Source organism: Natator depressus, chromosome 6, assembly GCF_965152275.1.
Source record: "Natator depressus isolate rNatDep1 chromosome 6, rNatDep2.hap1, whole genome shotgun sequence".
Lineage (NCBI taxonomy): Eukaryota > Metazoa > Chordata > Testudines > Cheloniidae > Natator > Natator depressus.
The window spans coordinates 40,475,088-40,492,937 of record NC_134239.1 but is presented as its reverse complement, the minus strand read 5'-3'; the positions used below and the strand labels follow the sequence as shown (position 1 = coordinate 40,492,937).

General features: G+C 45.4%; 2 protein-coding genes across 2 annotated transcripts in view; one reads left to right on the top strand and one right to left on the bottom strand.

Annotated features, from left to right (window-relative positions):
* Nucleotides 1–3,535, bottom strand: part of CCDC73 (coiled-coil domain containing 73) — a 232,569-nt gene extending 229,034 nt beyond the window's left edge. The window contains exon 1 of the mRNA XM_074956669.1: nucleotides 3,400–3,535. The gene's annotated coding sequence lies outside the window, so the exon portion shown is untranslated. The remainder of the gene's footprint in view (nucleotides 1–3,399) is intronic.
* Nucleotides 3,536–4,657: 1,122 nt separating this feature from the next.
* The window catches only part of QSER1 (glutamine and serine rich 1), an 81,611-nt gene continuing 68,418 nt past the window's right edge, over nucleotides 4,658–17,850 (top strand). The window contains exon 1 of the mRNA XM_074955110.1: nucleotides 4,658–4,802. Coding sequence (XP_074811211.1) covers nucleotides 4,675–4,802 — 128 coding nt within the window. The 5' untranslated portion in view covers nucleotides 4,658–4,674. The remainder of the gene's footprint in view (nucleotides 4,803–17,850) is intronic.

Sequence of the window (17,850 nt, the reverse complement as noted above, 5' to 3'; positions counted from 1 at the left end):
CCAATGAGCTACCAAAAAAGATCTCAGCAGGCCAAGCTTCATGAGTTAAGCCTGCTAAATCACAAGTACTGTATTACAGTATTTAAATTTCAGCTGTTAAATCTCTTAATTCCATCTAGTTTTCTGATGTATAAAAGAAAGATTTTCTAATTTATCTCCACAGATTCAAAAATTGCATTGGCACATATCTCAGAAAAGGTCTTTTGTAACATTAAAATACTTGGAGTCTGATTTCAGAGACAATAGCATCTGCAGCTCCTACTGTCTTCAGTTTGAGTTGCAAGTGTTCGACATCTCTGAAAATCAGGTCCCTGTTATATAAAGCCAACTGAAGCTCAGCTCTTGAAAGGAAGATAATTGCTGTATTTGAAACCAAAATTTTACTTGTTAACACAACAAGAACCAAAATAATCTAAATACTTTCACACTAGTGTTGAGGGTTTTAAATTTATATACATTAGTTTAAAATCCAAACACATACTTGTCTTTATATGTACATTTCACTATATACATTTAAATAAACTTAAGTACTGAACATAAAATAGAGATTAGGACAATCAAAGAATCATCAGAGAGATCACTGAAAGACCTTTCAGTAAAGCCCTGAGAGATAAAATATCAAGATCAGGCACTATAAAGAGCTGATTCTTTTTAAGTGGGATCCTTTCTGAGCACATTTGTGTTAAAAGACTGAAAAAATGATATCCTTCAAATCAAACAATAATCAAGCACAAAAATGTAAAACACTGAGATAAGCACAATTCAGTATGGATTTCCCAGGTATAGAACAGAGGCAAGTAACCCAAGCCAGTGTGCCAAAAAGCTACAAAGGTCTTAGGGCTTGCCATTAGAGCAAGTGGATTTATACTGTGTGCATAAAATGCAAACCATTAGATAAATTGACTTTATTCCGCACTTGTGGACCTCAGCGATGCAAGTTACACCCTGTTTATTCATCAGTCTCAGCTGCAATGACTTCAAAGAAATGAAACAAATCAGCAGATGTCACTCAGCTTCCCTTATAAAAGATACCTGACCTATCTCAGCAATATTTGGGAAATGCTGTGTTTGTAGCAGCCTGATATTTAATTAATACACTAGTACGTATGTTGGACTGTTTTTCCTAACTGTAAAGTCACATGGTCTTATTTACCTCTTATTTAGCATGACTTTACACGGAGAGTCACACACCATAATACTAATATGTACATTTTCTCTTTAATACCTGTTTTCTAATCAATATAGTATAAACAAAATATACAGTGTGGTAGGATACTATAGTTTCTATTGTCATTTATTTGAGATGACCTCCATAATTCACTGGTAGCGCTGTCATTTATTAGTATGTTGCTGATCTGTACTTCTGGCAATAAAACTTGTGTGGGAGCCCTGCATTAGCATAGGTTCTTGACATCAAACACTGAAGGTTGGCAAGGCATTGTGTGTGGTATAGGCGTCTGCAATTCGCCCCCACACAGTTTTGAAGGAAACAATGTATTGTAATTGTAATGGAGATTACTTGAGATCCTGCAGGGAAATCAAGACAATATGTAAATCCTTTCCTGCTGGAAATGCTACTTTCAACAGCCTCAACTGTATATTTATTTAGGCATTAGCATAAAACTGACAGTTACTTTTTGTCATCACATTTAATTCATATGTAAATAGAAACCTATATCTTCTCCAGGGGGTAACCCTATCTGACACACTCTCTTTCAGGGCAGCTCCAGTAGTACAGGTGCTGTCATATGGAAGGACAAGGAAAACTCACTGTCTTTGGTCCCCTCTCTTTTCCTCTCTACCCTTGCCCCTGCGTGACTTTATGAACTCTCATGGTTTCTTACGACCTCTGTATTGATAACTCTCACATCTACCTCTACCCTTACATCCAGGGCCTCATTCCTTCCTGTCTCTTCATGGGTGACTTGCTGCTTCCTTAAACGAAACATGGCAAAAACTGAACTCCTAGCCTATGATCCTAACTCTCTAGCCTTTTCCCTTTCTTCATTAATCCTCACCACTCTACTGTTTTTGTTTTCGAATTGGTCACTCACACTCACAGACTTGGTTAATCTTTCACTCCTCCCTTCCTTTATCTGCTCATATACAGACTTGCCCAATCTTGTTGCTTATGCCTTTAAAACATTTATAAAATCTGCACCTTTATGTTTCTCTCCACTGTCAAAACTGGTTCAAGCCGTAGTTCTATCCTGTCTGGACTATTATAAACAAATCCTTGACTCTCTCTTAACCCCCGCCCAATAAAAAGATTAAATAATCTATTGCTGCTGTTTTGACCATTCAACTCCCTCAAATTCATTTCCTCTAAAGTTTAAACTCCTCATCTTCACTTTTAAGGCTCGGCACCACCAACTTGTCAAGTCTCTACTCCTCATTTCACGGCCTGCACTCTTCTCACCTTGTTTTTTGTCCTCTCCTCCTTCTCTTGCTTTTTACATGCTATTCCCTACATGTGAAACACCACTCTATCAGTTCACCATCCATCCTCAAATTGCACCATCAAATCTCTCCTGAGAACCCCTCTTCTTTTGCCTTAATATACAGTTGATTCCCTCATCTCTCCTTTCACTAGCCACCTTTCTCTGTCTATATTCCTGTTCTAGGCTTGTAGGCCCCAGTCCTACAATGACATCCACGGGTGGATCTCTGCAGCCGCATGGAACTCCCAGTGAGATTCTCCACTAGTTCAGGTATCCTAGATTTTACAATCTTTGTAGCAGGAACCATGTTTTTATTTAATCTCCATAAAACTCCATGCAAAGTAATGGCATTTTATGTTTATTAAGAGATAATAACATGATGTGGTGACAAAAAATACTTGTGGGTGAGAGAACAGGATAGGGGCCTCTGGGGCAAAAATATATTAATTTTATCATGAGAGGAAAGGGATGATATTTTAATGGAATAAATATTATGATAAAAGAACAGAGGAGAAAATGTGAAAATCAAGAATAACTATTATCTCATTGTACTTAAGTTAACGTATTTTGATTATTATGGCAAAAGGTTTAGAAGTTGTCTACACCTTTAAAGCCAATGTAGTACAAAATAGGTCAAGGTGTTTGATTTTGTTTCAATGGCTCCTCTGCTTCTCTGAATATTTTATATCTATGCTGTCTACTGGTATGTGAGGAACTGGTTCTTTTTATTATTCCTGCTGTTGAAGGAACAACACAAACAACTCCCAGGAAACAGAACAGTCGGCAACAGAGCTGTTCTCAAACTGGGATAGTACGGACTGAGGGAAATTTCACAAAGCCTAAGTGAGATTGTAAATATATCAGCAGCAATACACTCACAATAAAGCTTTTCCTCACCAATGGGAGAAAACTGTATATAACTGCTTTTAAATTAATCCCTAAAAGGTAATCTCCCTACCTAGGAATGAAAATTAGGGGAAGTCTTCGGTGGTGATAGCTGGGTGGAGGAAAGGAATTTCGAAGTCCTATCATTGCAACAAATCCTTGCTGCTTGGCACCTGCTTTTGAATGTAAACTTCGGAGCGAGACATCTCTCATCTGGTTGGAAGAGGATAAACTACAAATCACCACATTTCCCCGTAGGGAGAATTTGTCAAGGTGGGGGGCAATCACATATGGAGGCTTCACGAAGGAATGCAAGTAGGGAGTTGGGGGAATCATCCCTCCTTCTCCAGGACAGCGATCACTGCCCGCATATGGGGCAGAATAACAACTACCTCACTCCCCGATTTGACAAGCTGTAGGCAAACGATCCGCTGGGACTGGAGAAGGCACGGGCGCCTCTCTCCCCGCCGCCGCCGCCCCCCAGTGCGAACGGCAAAGGAGAACATGCCTCCTCCTGTGTAACACGGGTGTCCACAGCAAGCTTGCGGGAGGGCACGGGGTGGGCGTGGCAAGACGTAGGCACTTTACCTGCCACAGCTCCGGACCGAGAAGGAAAATTACATTTCAGCCCTTAATGAAGCTCAGTCTTCCCCCGACTGGGACCCCCCGCCGCCCCCCGCACACGAGTCTCCCTGAGACTCGGGAATCCCCGGCATTAAGCACAAAGGGACTCCGGATTAAATACTCGCCCTCGCATTCAGGGTCCGGATTAAAGATCCTCTCTGGGGCTGTTTACAAACCCCCTCCCGCCCCCCCATCCGGATTACATCTCCCCACCATATTTTCGACTCACCCCAATAGATAGGCCGCGGCCCCCTTTCAACCGGGATTAAAGCCACCCCCTTTCTCCGAGGCTAGATTACAGACACCCCCTGCCCCGAGCCATCCCCCCCCCGCTAGGCAATCCCCACCCCCCAGCCTCCCTTGCCCCCTGCCCGCGGGAGCCGAAGCCCATCAGCCCCAGTGAGCTGCGGAGGGGGAGGTGCATCCTGGGAAAGAGCAGCCCGACATGGGTCTCCGCCTGGGTGGCTCGCAGCCCCTGCCACCGCCTCCTCCGTGTGCAGCTCCCCTGAGCCGCCCGCCGGCCGCCGCCCGGAGCTGAGCGGGGCGGGGAAGAGGCACTCGGCGGCCTGGCCCGGAGCGGCGGGGGGGACGGAGGGGGAGACGCGGCGCTGCCCGGCCCGCATGAGGGAAGGGGGGCCGTTCCCACCCGCCCTGCTCGGTCCCGGTTGCCGCCGCCCCGCACGCAGGGCCCGAGCGCAGCCCCCGCGCCCCGCTCGCTGCCCCGATGATGGACAGGAACTACCCGCCGACTCCCAGCTTCGCCGACCCGCTGGCTCCAGCCGCCGCCGCCACCGCCGCGCAGCCAGCCGCCGCCTGGGCCTACGAGCGAGGCGCGGGCAGCCTCAAGCCCAGGTAAGGAGAGTCCGCCGGGGGGCTGCGCCAGGAAAAGCCGGGGACTCAGACGGGGCCTTCCCCGCATGGGGGTCACCGGCGCCCTCTCTGGGGGCCCCCTTCTCCGCGCGGTGTGCGCCAAGCGGGGCGGAGAAGAACTTCTGGCGGGTGGGGAGGGCCTGAGGGGCGTCCCCTGGGGCTGGGCCCTCCAGGGAGCCGGGGCTGCGGGAGGGAGCCGCGGGGCACGGAAGCCGCGGGGCACGGAGCCGGACTCGGGGGCGCAGCTGGGGCCCGGCGGTAAGGAGCAAGGCCGCGGGGCAGTAACTGGGCCACGGCGCGCTGCTGGCGGGGGCGGACAGCGGCGTCCGGGCGCGGCGCGGGCCGGGGAGAGCTGGAATCCGGGCTGGCGTCCCAGCGGCCCGGCACACGCACGTTCGCAATGGCCAGGGCAGCTTTTCTTTCTCTCCCCCAGCAGCAGTGGGCCCCGGGGGGGTGCATGCAGGCTGGCAGGAGGCGCCTTTCCTCTAATCTGCGGTCCCAGGGCTGGAGTTTGTACCAGGTTCTGAACAGTCAGTGGGGGAGGCAAACCTGTGCAGGGAAAGTTGCTGGCTTCCCCTTTCTCCAAAGGTCTGTGTTAAATCTGCAGCTAGGGTTCAAGAGTTCATGTTTTCCTCCGGCGATTCCTAGGGAAGCCCAGTATAGGGAACGTGTTTCGCAATCTGTACAAAGGAGTAACGTTCTCCCCGTGCATTAAACTGCGAAACGGCAACATTAAAAGCGGCCCAGTGGAAGGCGTGGTCCCATTTGTTAACGGCATGGACTAATGAGGGATGCGGTGTCAAGAACAATACTGTGTCTTGTAGGTGTAGCCCCTGAATTGCGAGGTTACAAATGCTGGGATATTGAGAGCTTCTGGTGACCTCATCCTAAACCATCATGGGGAAGCTCCCGTGTTTATGATCGCACCAAACCTCTTCGCTATACTTGCAGCTTTGTTTCATCCTTTATTTTTGATTATAGCATCTTATTATTCCTCTCCTGTTGTTCAGGGTCGCCTTTTCCTTGTAAATCACTATTTTCAGAAGTACAGTGCTCCTTCTGTGCAGAAACTTGTCCAAGAGAATTCAGCCCCTTTTTAAAAAAAAGCTGGGAGAAAAAAATTAGAAGTAGAAAAATTATTTACAAAAGATTTTATAGGGTAAGGTTTGCTCATATATTGTATAACTCAGGTTAACTTTGTCAACTTAAAGAAATACAAATCATAAACTTTTCCAAGTGGTCAGTCTCTGTTTTGGATTATTATTATTATTAATTATATTATCTGTCTATCTTAGGTATATGTGTAGCGCCACATTACTGTTGTATATAAAGGCAAAATACAGTGTTAGGGTAAGCATAACATCAACATGGAATCTCTTGTTGCTATGCTAATATTTGGCCACTTAAACTTGAAATCCCCCTTTTCCTCTCCTCTTCCCCCTGCTGTAATAGGATGGATTTTCCCTGGATTCTGAAAGTGGGTTTTCCTGTACTGAAGAGTTTAGGGTTCACCTCACCCTTGTTAAATGGTTTAAAATACAGCTTGCTCTGTCTACATCCCTTCTCCCTGCAAGAGTCTCATATTTAATGCATTCCATGTTTATATAGCAACTGTTCAATTATTCAGATTACACACAGTGACAATGAATGTTGGAACCCACCAAAATGGAGGTTTAGCACTTCGCTGTTGGCATATGCAGTAGGTTTGAAAACAACAAATAATCTATAAAGATTTTTAATCTATACATTTTTTTCTCATATAAAGACTGACACCATATTGTAACAACTCAATGTAGCTGTAGGTCATAGTCTAGACTCATCAGTTTGCAAATACAATTTTGTATTATAGATTGTACACATGCTAGATAAATAATACATATGTTAAAATAAGCATAAATATACAAATATATATTCAACCAAGTTAAATTATTGTGAAAGGTATGAACAAATTAGGTATCTGTGAGTTGTTATTATTTTTGTTTTAAGTGTTGTCTATAGTGTAATTATATTTTAGAAGCCTGAAACTAAAGCCTTTTTCTTTACTGAATATTTTAAACACTTACCATTAAGAGAAAAACACACACAAATGATAAAATAAACTTCGTAAGCACATTAAAAAAATAGATCATATTGGCCAAACTTATTGACAGTGCTTAAAACTAAAGTCTGACACTTATTCATTTTGCAAGTTCAACATAGGTAGAGGCAATGTAAGAATCCTCACAGTGCCCTGCTGGTGTGTGTCCATCATTTTTGAAGGCCTGCTTCTAGGGCATGAGCAAGAAGGTCAAAGATTGAAGTAGCAAGGAGACTGAACTGCTTTTTCACCACATAGCCCTCAATTATCCACAGATCCCAATGTGTGATGGGCTTGCTAGAAATTCAAAATGAGCTATGCAACAAAAAAGGAGTCTTGATATTACATTAGATTAATCTAGCCAAAGCTTTCAATACCAGTTCTCTTATGATCAACATTTAATGTCAATTTTCAGTGGCAAACACTGAAATAAAACTATTTTGAAGGGCAGGTAAAAAGTAAGCCTAAGGCTACCTCTACATTGCACACCACTTTCAGCAGCGTGTATGGTATCTGTAGCTACACGTGTCAGTGAAAAGCTCTGGCAGTGGGGAGGCAGCAGGGAAAGGTTTCAGCAACTCACGGCTGCCAGAGACTTTCATTGCCATGAGGAAAGGCTCTGATGGAAGGGGGCTGGTGGGAAAGGCTGATCCTCACTGCTGGAGCCTTTCCCTGCAGCAGAGCGGTCAGAACTTCCCCCACTGCCAGTCTTTACCTGCCGCGTGGAAGGGATCTAGCAGCCGGGAGCTGCCAGAGCCTTTGCTCACTGCTGAAGTCTTTTCCTGTGATGTGGAAAAGCTCCAGCAGCTGGGAGGTAGCAGGATACTACACAGTTAAAAACAGCAGTGTAGACAAGAAGGCATGGCTTGGGCACGCAAAGAGCTGTGTAGGATATGTACTTGGGTACGTACCCACAGCCTTCAGGAGTGTCTGTACTCCACTTACCTAAGCTGTTCTACACTGCTACTTAAACCCATGCTAGGGCGGCTAACAAATACCTACTCTACATGCTGCTGAAAGAAGAATACAGTGTAGATGTAAAAGGGGAGTGATATACCTCGTTGTGCCCCACCAAGTCCTGAATTGCAGGGAGAACTTCTAAATGTGAGAAGGTAATTCAGGTTATATTGTGCACCTTCCAGTGGCACAGCTGTGCTGCTATAGCAGTGCTGTTGTAAGGTACGCAGTGTAGCTGCTCTTTCTGAGCTCTCTCCTGCCAACAAAAGAAAACCACCCCCAATGAGAGCGTCTCCCACTGACAAAGCACTGTCCACACAGCTGCTTTTTGTGAGTAAAACTTTTGTTGGCTGGGGATGTTTTTTTCACAGCCTTGACCGACAAAAGTTTTACTGATGAAAGCGCAGTGTAGACATAGCCTCAGTCTCCATGCTAGTTTGGTCCTTGACCTCTCTTTAGAGTACCTACAAAGATGTCAATTTTGATAGTTTTTATTTCTAATGTGGGCCTTTGTCCATAAGAACATGAAAGCTTCGCATGGGCCACTGAACAGGTTCCTGAAAAAATGCTTCTCCTAGAGGAGACGGGCTACATATCCCTTTACCAATGCAAAAAGACATTCAGTTCCTAAATGTTTTTGAGTCTTTTTTTCTTCTTCCTTCCTGCTTGTCTGAAAAATTATTCCCTTTCTGTATTACAGGCCAGAGCAACAGCCCTTTCACTTTCTTTGTTTGTTTCTTCTGCCTTTTTTGCCTAGCCTTTGTTTGTATTGGAGCATTCTGATGAAACTGGCAGGATGGGCTATTAGGAAGGAGGGTGGATTTAGAAAGATCACTGCTCTCATTAGGTAAAAACACTGTACAATGATTGAATTTTAAATGATGTGAAAGCCTGTACAAAGAATGTACATTTTGTCATCTGCGTTCCTGGGTTTTTTTATTGTTTTTTGCTTATATGCTAACTTGCAAAATGTAGTCATTTGCAATGGGTCTCCTAGCTGATATCAATGTATCTCTCTTTTTTTTAAAATTCAGAATATTTAAATACGTCTATAGGCGTCCGTCCAGTGTTCTGTGTGCCTATTCTATAATTAAAAAATATAACATAAACTTAGAAAAAGGACAGCACATAAATATATCCACCTCAACCCACAGCTTCCCTCAACAGCCTTAACAAAGGGGGGTAGGGGAGGAATGGGCTTTACAGAGTGCCCAGAAAGTTACCAAGAATACTGATGTTATTTTACTGCTTCAGAGACAAATGCAGAAGGAAAATATTTTTATATTTAAGTAAAAGACAGGTCAGGTCACAATTCAAACTCTTCATGCTCCCAGAGCAAGGACTAAGGGTATGGTTACACTGCAATTAAAAACTCTTGGCTGGTCTGTGCCAGCTGACTCGGGCTCATGGGACTCAGGCTGTGGGACTGCTTAATTGCAGTGTAGATTTCTGGGCTCACCCGAGTTCTGGGACCGTCCCACCTTGCAGCTTGGCTCCTAGAGCACGAGCTGGAGCCCAAGCCTGGAAGTCGACACTGCAGTTACACAGCCCTGCAGCCCAAGGCCTGTGAGCCCAAGTCAGCTGGCACAGGCCAGTGGCAGGTGTCTAATTACAGTGTAGACATACCATTAGAACACACTTAGCCCTGGTCTACACTACGAGTTTAGGTTGAATTTAGCAGCGTTAGATCAATTTAACCCTGCACCCGTCCACACGACGAAGCCATTTTTGTCGACTTAAAGGGCTCTTAAAATAGATTTCTGTACTTCTTCCCGACGAGGGGATTAGCACTGAAATCAACATTGCTGGGTCAAATTTGGGGTGGTGTGGACGCAATTCGACAGTATTGGCCTCTGGGAGCTATCCCAGAGTGCTCCACTGTGACCACTCTGGACAGCACTTTCAACTCAGATGCATTAGCCGGGTACATAGGAAAAGCACCAGGAACTTTTGAATTTCATTTCCTGTTTGGCCAGTGTGGCGAGCTCATCAGCAGAGGTGACCATGCAGTCCCAGAATCGCAAAAGAGCTCCAGCATGGACCGAACGGGAGGTACTGGGTCTGATCTCTGTATGGGGAGAGGAATCCGTACCATCAGAACTCCGTTCCAAAAGACGAAATGGCAATATATTTGAAAAAATCTCCAAGGGCATGATGGACAGAGGCTATAACAGGGACGCACAGCAGTGCCGCGTGAAAATTAAGGAGCTCAGGCAAGCCTATCAAAAAACCAAAGAGGCAAACAGCCGCTCCGGGTCAGAGCCCAAGACATGCCGCTTCTATGATGAGCTGCATGCAATTCTAGAGGGTGCCCCTACCCCACCCCTGTCCGTGGACACCTGCAAGGGGGGAGTCTCACGCAACAGGGATGAGGATTTTGGGGACGAGGAGGAGGAGGAGGATAGCGCACAACAGGCAAGCAGAGAAACCATTCTCCCCGACAGCCAGGAACTGTTTATCACCCTGGAGCCAATACCCTTCCAACCCTCCCAATGCAGGCTCCTCCGGACCATGAAGCTGGAGAAGGCACCTCTGGTGAGTTTACCTTTGTAAATATGATACATGGTTTAAAAGCAAGCGTGTTTAATGATTGATTTGCCCTGAAGACTTGGGATGCATTCGCGGCCAGTACAGCTACTGGAAAGGTCTGTTAATGTGTCTGGGGATGGAGTGGAAATCCCCCAGTGACATTATTAAGGTGACATTCAGAGGTGGCTGTTCCTGCTGGGCTGTTTGCCTGTGGCTGAAAAGAAATCATCCCCGCTTTTAACCACGCGGTGGAGGGGGGGACCCGTTCACGCTGAGCTGTTCACTTTGGCTGGCAGGGATCTACCCTGATACTAGCCATGTGGTGGGAGGAGGGGTGAAGCGATCATCCCAGAGATTTGGGTGGCGGGCGGGGGTTAGTTGTGTTTTGTGCTGCATGTTAACCTGAAAACCACAGCCCCTCTTTTTAAATGGCCAACCCAGTGGGTGCTTGGTATGGGAAAGGAGGCCGCTGCTGTTTGAAACCATTCCCACACGTTATGAAGGTTGAAGAAGCTGAAAGACTGTGGCTTACCATGGCTGCCTACAAGCCGAATTCTGTTGCCCGGCCCTGCGTATGTGATCTCTCACACCAGGCCCTCAATATAAGAGGCAAAATGCGACCTTGTACCGAAAGCACATGTGCTATGTAATGTTTCAGAGTAGCAGCATGTTAGTCTGTATTCGCAAAAAGAAAAGGAGTACTTGTGGCACCTTAGAGACTAACAAATTTATTTGAGCATAAGCTTTCAACTCCAGTGAAGTGAGCTGTAGCTCACGAAAGCTTATGCTCAAATAAATTTGTTAGTCTCCAAGGTGCCACAAGTACTCCTTTTCTTTGTGCTATGTAATGTTAACAGCTTGGTTCACCATGAAAGAGTCTACCCATTGTTCTGTAAAAAGTCTTTTTAAATACTATTGTCCCTTTTTTTCCTCCTGCAGCTGCAAATGTTTCAAAGCTGCCCCTATCATCTCCGTCCCAGAGACTAGCGCAGATAAGCAGGCGAAAAAAACGCACTCGCGATGAAATGTTCTCTGAGCTCATGCAGTCCTCCCACACTGAAATAGCTCAGCAGAATGCATGGAGGCAAACAATGGCAGAGTCTAGGAAAGCAGAAAATGAATGCCAGGACAGGAGGGATGAGCAAGATGAGAGGTTGCGGGACCAAGAGGAGAGGTGGCGGCAGCGTGATGAGAGGAGGCAGGATGCAATGCTGAGGCTACTGGGGGGTCAAACTGATATGGTCCGGCATCTGGTGGAGCTGCAGGAAAAGCAGCAGGAGCACAGACCGCCGCTGCAGCCCCTGTGTAACCGGCCACCCTCCTCCTCAAGTTCCATAGCCTCCTCACCCAGACGCCCAAGAACGCAGCGGGGGGGCTCCGGGCACCCAACCACTTCACCACAGAGGACTGCCCAAGCAACAGAAGGCTGGCATTCAATAAGTTTTGAAGTGCAGTGTGGCCTTGTCCTTTCCTCCTCCCCTCATCCACCACCCCACCCGGTGCTTCCCTCCTCCCCCATCCCTCCCAGGCTACCTTGGCAGTTATCCCCCTATTTGTGTGATGAATTAATAAAGAATGCATGATTTTGAAACAACAATGACTTTAGTGCTTCTGCAAGCGGTGATTGAAGGGGGGAGAGCGGTTGGCTTACAGGGAAGTAGAGTCAACCAAGGGGGCAGGTTTTCATCAAGGAGAAACACACACAACTGTCACACCATAGCCTGGCCAGTCATGAAACTGGTTTTCAAAGCTTCTCTGATGCACAGCGCACCCTGCTGTGCTCTTCTAATCGCTCTGGTGTCTGGCTGTGTGTAATCAGCAGCCAGGCGATTTGCCTCAACCTCTCACCCCGCCATAAATGTCTCCCCCTTACTCTCTCAGATATTGTGGAGAACACAGCAAGCAGCAATAACAATGGGAATATTGGTTTCGCTGAGGTCTAACCGAGTCAGTAAACTGCGCCAGCAAGCTTTTAAACATCCAAATGCACATTCTACCACCATTCTGTACTTGCTCAGCCTATAGTTGAACAGCTCCTTACTACTGTCCAGGGTGCCTGTGTATGGCTTCATGAGCCATGGTATTAAGGGTTAGGCTGGGTCCCCAAGGATAACTATAGGCATTTCAACATCCCCAACAGTTATTTTCTGGTCTGGGAATAAAGTCCGTTCCTGCAGCTGTTGAAACAGACCAGAGTTCCTGAAGACACGAGCGTCATGTACTTTTCCTGGCCATCCCACGTTTATGTCAGTGAAACGTCCCTTGTGATCCACCAGGGCTTGCAGCACCACTGAAAAGTACCCCTTGCTGTTTACGTACTGGCTGCCAAGGTGGTCCGGTCCCAAGATAGGGATATGCGTTCTGTCTGTCGCCCCACCACAGTTCAGGAATCCCATTGCAGCGAAGCCTCCACTATGACCCACACATTTCCCAGAGTCACTACCCTTGATAGCAGCAGCTCAGTGATTGCGTTGGCTACTTGCATCAGAGCAGCCCCCACAGTAGATTTGCCCACTCCAAATTGATTCCTGACTGACCGGTAGCTGTCTGGCGTTGCAAGCTTCCAGAGTGCTATCGCCACTCGCTTGTGAACTGCGAGGGCTGCTCTCAGCTTGGTATTCTTGTGCTTCAGGGCAGGGGAAAGCAAATCAAAGTTCCATGAAAGTGCCCTTACGCATGCGAAAGTTTTGCAGCCACTGGGAATCATCCCAGAGCTGCAACACTATATGGTCCCATTAGTCTGTGCTTGTTTCCTGGGCCCAGAATCAGCATTCCACGGCATGAGCCTGCCCCATTGCCACCAGGATGCCCAAATTGCCGGGGCCCGTACTTTGAGAGACTCTGTGTCCATGTCCTCCTCGCTCTCGTCACCGCGCTGCCGTCATCTCCTCACCTGCTTTTGCAGGTTCTGCACATACTGCAGGATAATGCGCAAGGTGTTTATAATGCTCATAACTGCTGCTGTGATCTGAGTGGTCTCCATGCTTGCCATGGTATGGCATCTGCAGGAGAGTAGAGTTGCAGCAGAAGTGGGGGCTGATGACGGACGCCACGAGAATAGATATTTATAGGGAACAACGAGAGGACCTGCGAGGTGGATTTAGGAGAGCAGCGTTGCAGCGGATGCAGTGGAGGACAACGCACATTTCCCGAGGAAGAACACATGTACTTGGGAGCCCATGACAAACAACATGGAGAAATTTGCTATTGAGACAATAGCAGCAGAGTTGCAGCGGAAGCGTTGGATGACGACGGTTAGCAGTCCTACTTTACCATCTGCTGACAGCAGTATGGCGTCTGCACAGAAAAAAGGTGTGAAACGATTGTCTGCTGTTGCTTTCACGGAGGGAGGGGCGGCTGACAACATGTACCCAAAACCACCCGAGACAATGTTTTTGCCACATCAGGCATTGGGAGCTTAACCCAGAATTCCAGTGGGCGGTGGAGACTGCGGGAACTGTGGTATAGCTACCCACAGTGCACCGCTCCGTAAGTCGATGCTAGCCACGGTAGTAAGGATGCACTCCGACTTAATGCGCTTAGTGTGGACATACGCAATCAACTGTATAAAATCGATTTCTAAAAATCGACTTCTATTAATATCGACCTAATTTCGTAGTGTAGACATAGCCTTATTTTTCAGGTGGATTTCACAGTCTGTGTCTCTATCTCTGTCCTCATTTTTCCCTAGTTCAGTTGTTCTCTTATGTGGTTTTGTTGGTCTTTGTCATTCTTTATCTCCCATTTACATCCTCAGTGCTATTCTTTTCTTAGGGTTCAGGAATAACTCCATGTGTGGGCACTCTTATTCCACAGTGTTCCTCTGTAGCTTAACTGGGTAAGATCAATGGAAACAAGGCACCCTTATTTTGGAATAAGAGTGTCCACCAGTGGAGTTATTCCTGTTCTTCAGTAACTCCGTGTATAGATAAGCCCTTACACTTTACCCTTTATCCTGGTGGTTTTTTCTCCTCCTCATGAGGTTCCTGTTGCAGTCACTATGCTAACTTTAGACTTCTCCTCTCCACATCTTCTATGGAATCTTCTGACTCCACATTTATTTGCTGTTTCAGTAGTCAGTGAGTGGAAAAGAATATAATTTCTTGTGTAATTTGTTACAGATACAGTGCTGAGAAATTCAAAATAGCTGTGGGGTTTCCTTAGCTATCCTGAAAGGTTTCAAAGATGTGGGACAGGCCATGAAAATCAGGTGTGTCCTCTGAACTTCAGGATCATGGGGCACCCTTGGCCCCTTCTCAGGCATTTGAGATTGTAGTACCTAAAGTTTAATACCGTTGTGGTTGAGAGTGTTCTTCCATTATAAACCATGTCCATGTCTTCATGAACTTACTAGTGGGGGGAAGATTAACTTTTATGGCTGAATTTGCGTCTGTGTGAATGTAGTGCTGACTTGACAACTCTGGAGATTGAGGGGTTCTGTTTGTCCAGAGAACAGATACAGCAATGCAAGCTTCTCCATGCAGACTCACCAGTGTGGCTCATTCATGATCTGAAAAGACCACTGCTAGGAATTGGAAGATCATTTGTTTTCTATATCCGTCCAGTTATTGGACTCTGTTGGGACTGCCAAGGGTACCATTTGGAAGTGGGGTCTTTAGGTTTGTGGTCACTTGTCTGCTGGCAACAGGAATAATGATACTACCAAATTGACTCCTCATAAGGGGCAGTAGAACCGTGAGGTTTTGGGGGCAAGCACCCCTGCAATGGAAATATTGTGGAGGCTGATCTATATTTCTGACTCAATGCTTGTTGTTCATTGTAAGCTGCGTGCATGGGACGGGGGTAGTGAGAGCAGGACTCAGAAGTGCTGGAATGGCCACCTCACTGCTTGAGATTGGTCTGGGGAGCAGGTAGGAACCACTCCCCATCCTATCCCTGACATCTTGACCTTGCCCCACTGCCCCTGACTCCCTGCTCTGTTTGCAATGCACCCCTCTCCCCCGCCAGTCAGTGAGCTTCTGAGACTTCATACTTCTCATGGGCTTTCAAATAGCCATTATTTGTCAACCACCTTTAGTCCTTACTGAAACTGGTAACCTGGAGGTTACCAATCATCTGAGCCAGCCAGTTCCCACAGGGTGCAAGGGTTTTTCTCTGATCTTTTTTCATAAAACTCCCACTGTGATATATTTTGAAGAGATTCAAAATTAGGGAGCATTTTATACCAGTTAAGGCAATTTTTTAAATTTTATATTTGTATTCTTAAAATGCTAATTGTTTTTGTTTTAGACATCAGGTTTAAGACATATTAAATCCTAAATGAAAACCAGTGCTTCTGGCATATTTAAGGAATTTGTTTTAAATAGTAAAGTTATTTCTTTCTTAAAATGGGGTACCGTCATTTTTCTGTAACTTTTGAGCAGTGCACAGCTTCCTGATAGAACTACAGTGAAACAAACACAACTGATTTTATTTAAATGATTATATACTCAGCTAAATGCTACATAGTCTTATATGAATGTTCTGGGATGTTTTTTCTTTTAAGGACCAGGAATTGCAAAAATCAAACAAACCCATCCTGTTAATGCCAGATTAAGTTTGAGATGTAGATTTAAGGAAAATGAAATTAAGGGAGAGATCCTCCAACTGGATATGTGGGAGCAGACCCTTCTGCCGGTATGGGGCTTCCCATTGACTTCCACGCCAGTCATTACTCAGCCCTGTCACATGTACGTATGTAGGCATTAGCGGTTTTATTATATACATTTAATATAGGGAACAAGAATTGCCTTGTGGTCAGAAGTGAGGAATTTAAGTACTGGTTCTGCTCCTGGCTTTGCTATTGATGTGTAGTAGGGTGTTGGCTGAGTCACTAAGGGCCAGGTTTTCGAAAAAGCTCAGCATGTTAAGTTCTGAGCTCTTCTGAAAATCTAGCCACGAGTACCACAATGGAAGCTATTGTATAAAATCTTGAAAATCTGACCCTTATTTTGGTGCCTATATAGGAGCTAAGCCCTTGAAAATCTGATCCCAATTGTGGGTGCTGACCTCTTTTGAAAATCTGGCTTTTTGTGACTGTCTTGGTTTCACCATGTAATATGAGATAATACTTCACAAGGTGTTATGAGGGTTAAGTAACTGTTTGTAAAATGCTTTGAGATTCTGCTTTATGATGAAAGGAATTATTAAATGCAAATTTTATTGCAACACACCTATATCAGAATCCAGACCCTCTTGTTAGGTGCTGCACGAACACAGAAATGATCCCTGCCACAAGAAACTTAGAGTCTAATAAAATGGTAAACTATGTACTTATTAAGTATCTTCCTCTGGTGGTGTACCTAATACCAATGACAATCAACTGGTTTGTTTTTTCCTATATTAGGACTGGTACAAATAGTGGCATCTGTGCCACTGCAGAATCGAGTGGTAGTATTCTTGATGGTTATTAATTGTTTAGAAGTATTGCTAAAATCCCTTACTTTAAGAATAATTTGGGGGAAACAGGTCAGAGGCAGTATTTTTCCTTCTGACAGATTGTGCTGTCCTTGTGAATGCAAACAGTTCAGTCTGAATCTGCCTGATTTTATTCGGAAAATAACACAGAATTTCCTTACTATTGAAGATACTTGAATCAGCCACTGAGTAAATGCAGTGTAGATAAACCAAATTATTTACCACTCAAAACAGATCCACTGATTGAAACTTCGCAGATATTATCATGGAGGCAAAAAGTCTATTTTGACTTCTTTATACTCACACCATTGTACTTCAAAAATCTTTGCAGTTGGTCAGTCAGATTCAAATTGCAGCTTCTGCTACTGTTGCTCAAGCTTTCTTTCCTCCTGCCTCAGTGTGCATAGTTCATTCATAAACCAGAGTGATCTGGAAAGACAGACTTTGGGAAGAAGGTGCCTTGGGGATATTCTATGGATATTTGAGGACAAAAAATCATTATAAACTCTTACCAGACAATTGAATGTTATTTCACATGGACAACATTCTTCCTCAAACTTCCCTAGAAATGCTCTGGTACCATCAAGCTTAGAGGGCCTGGTCAGATGATCAAAACAAGTCCCTCACCCTGACAGGGGAGGTGTGCCACAACCTTAAATTGCATGAGTGAATAATCTGATGATGACTTGGGGAAAACTTCCAAATATTAAACCTCCAATCCTATCCCAAACATCAGATCCCAAGCATGGCCAGCTGTATGACCTGAACCAACATATTGGGCTCTGATTTCATAAGCTTGAGAAATCTCCCAAGAAAATTTAGATGCTGCAGGAAGTGATGTCCGTGATTCATTATGTGACATTTTTCCCCTTTGAGAACTAATGCCCCAATGTGGATCAGATGCAAAACTAGGACTTGAAATTTCCCAACCGCTCCCCCCCGCAGTGTTGAATATGCAACTTCCTAAACTAAATTAGCAGTAAACAGGAATTGCCATGATCTCATCAATTTCACAGCTGTCCAATGGGGTTTTGAACAACAGCAATGAAA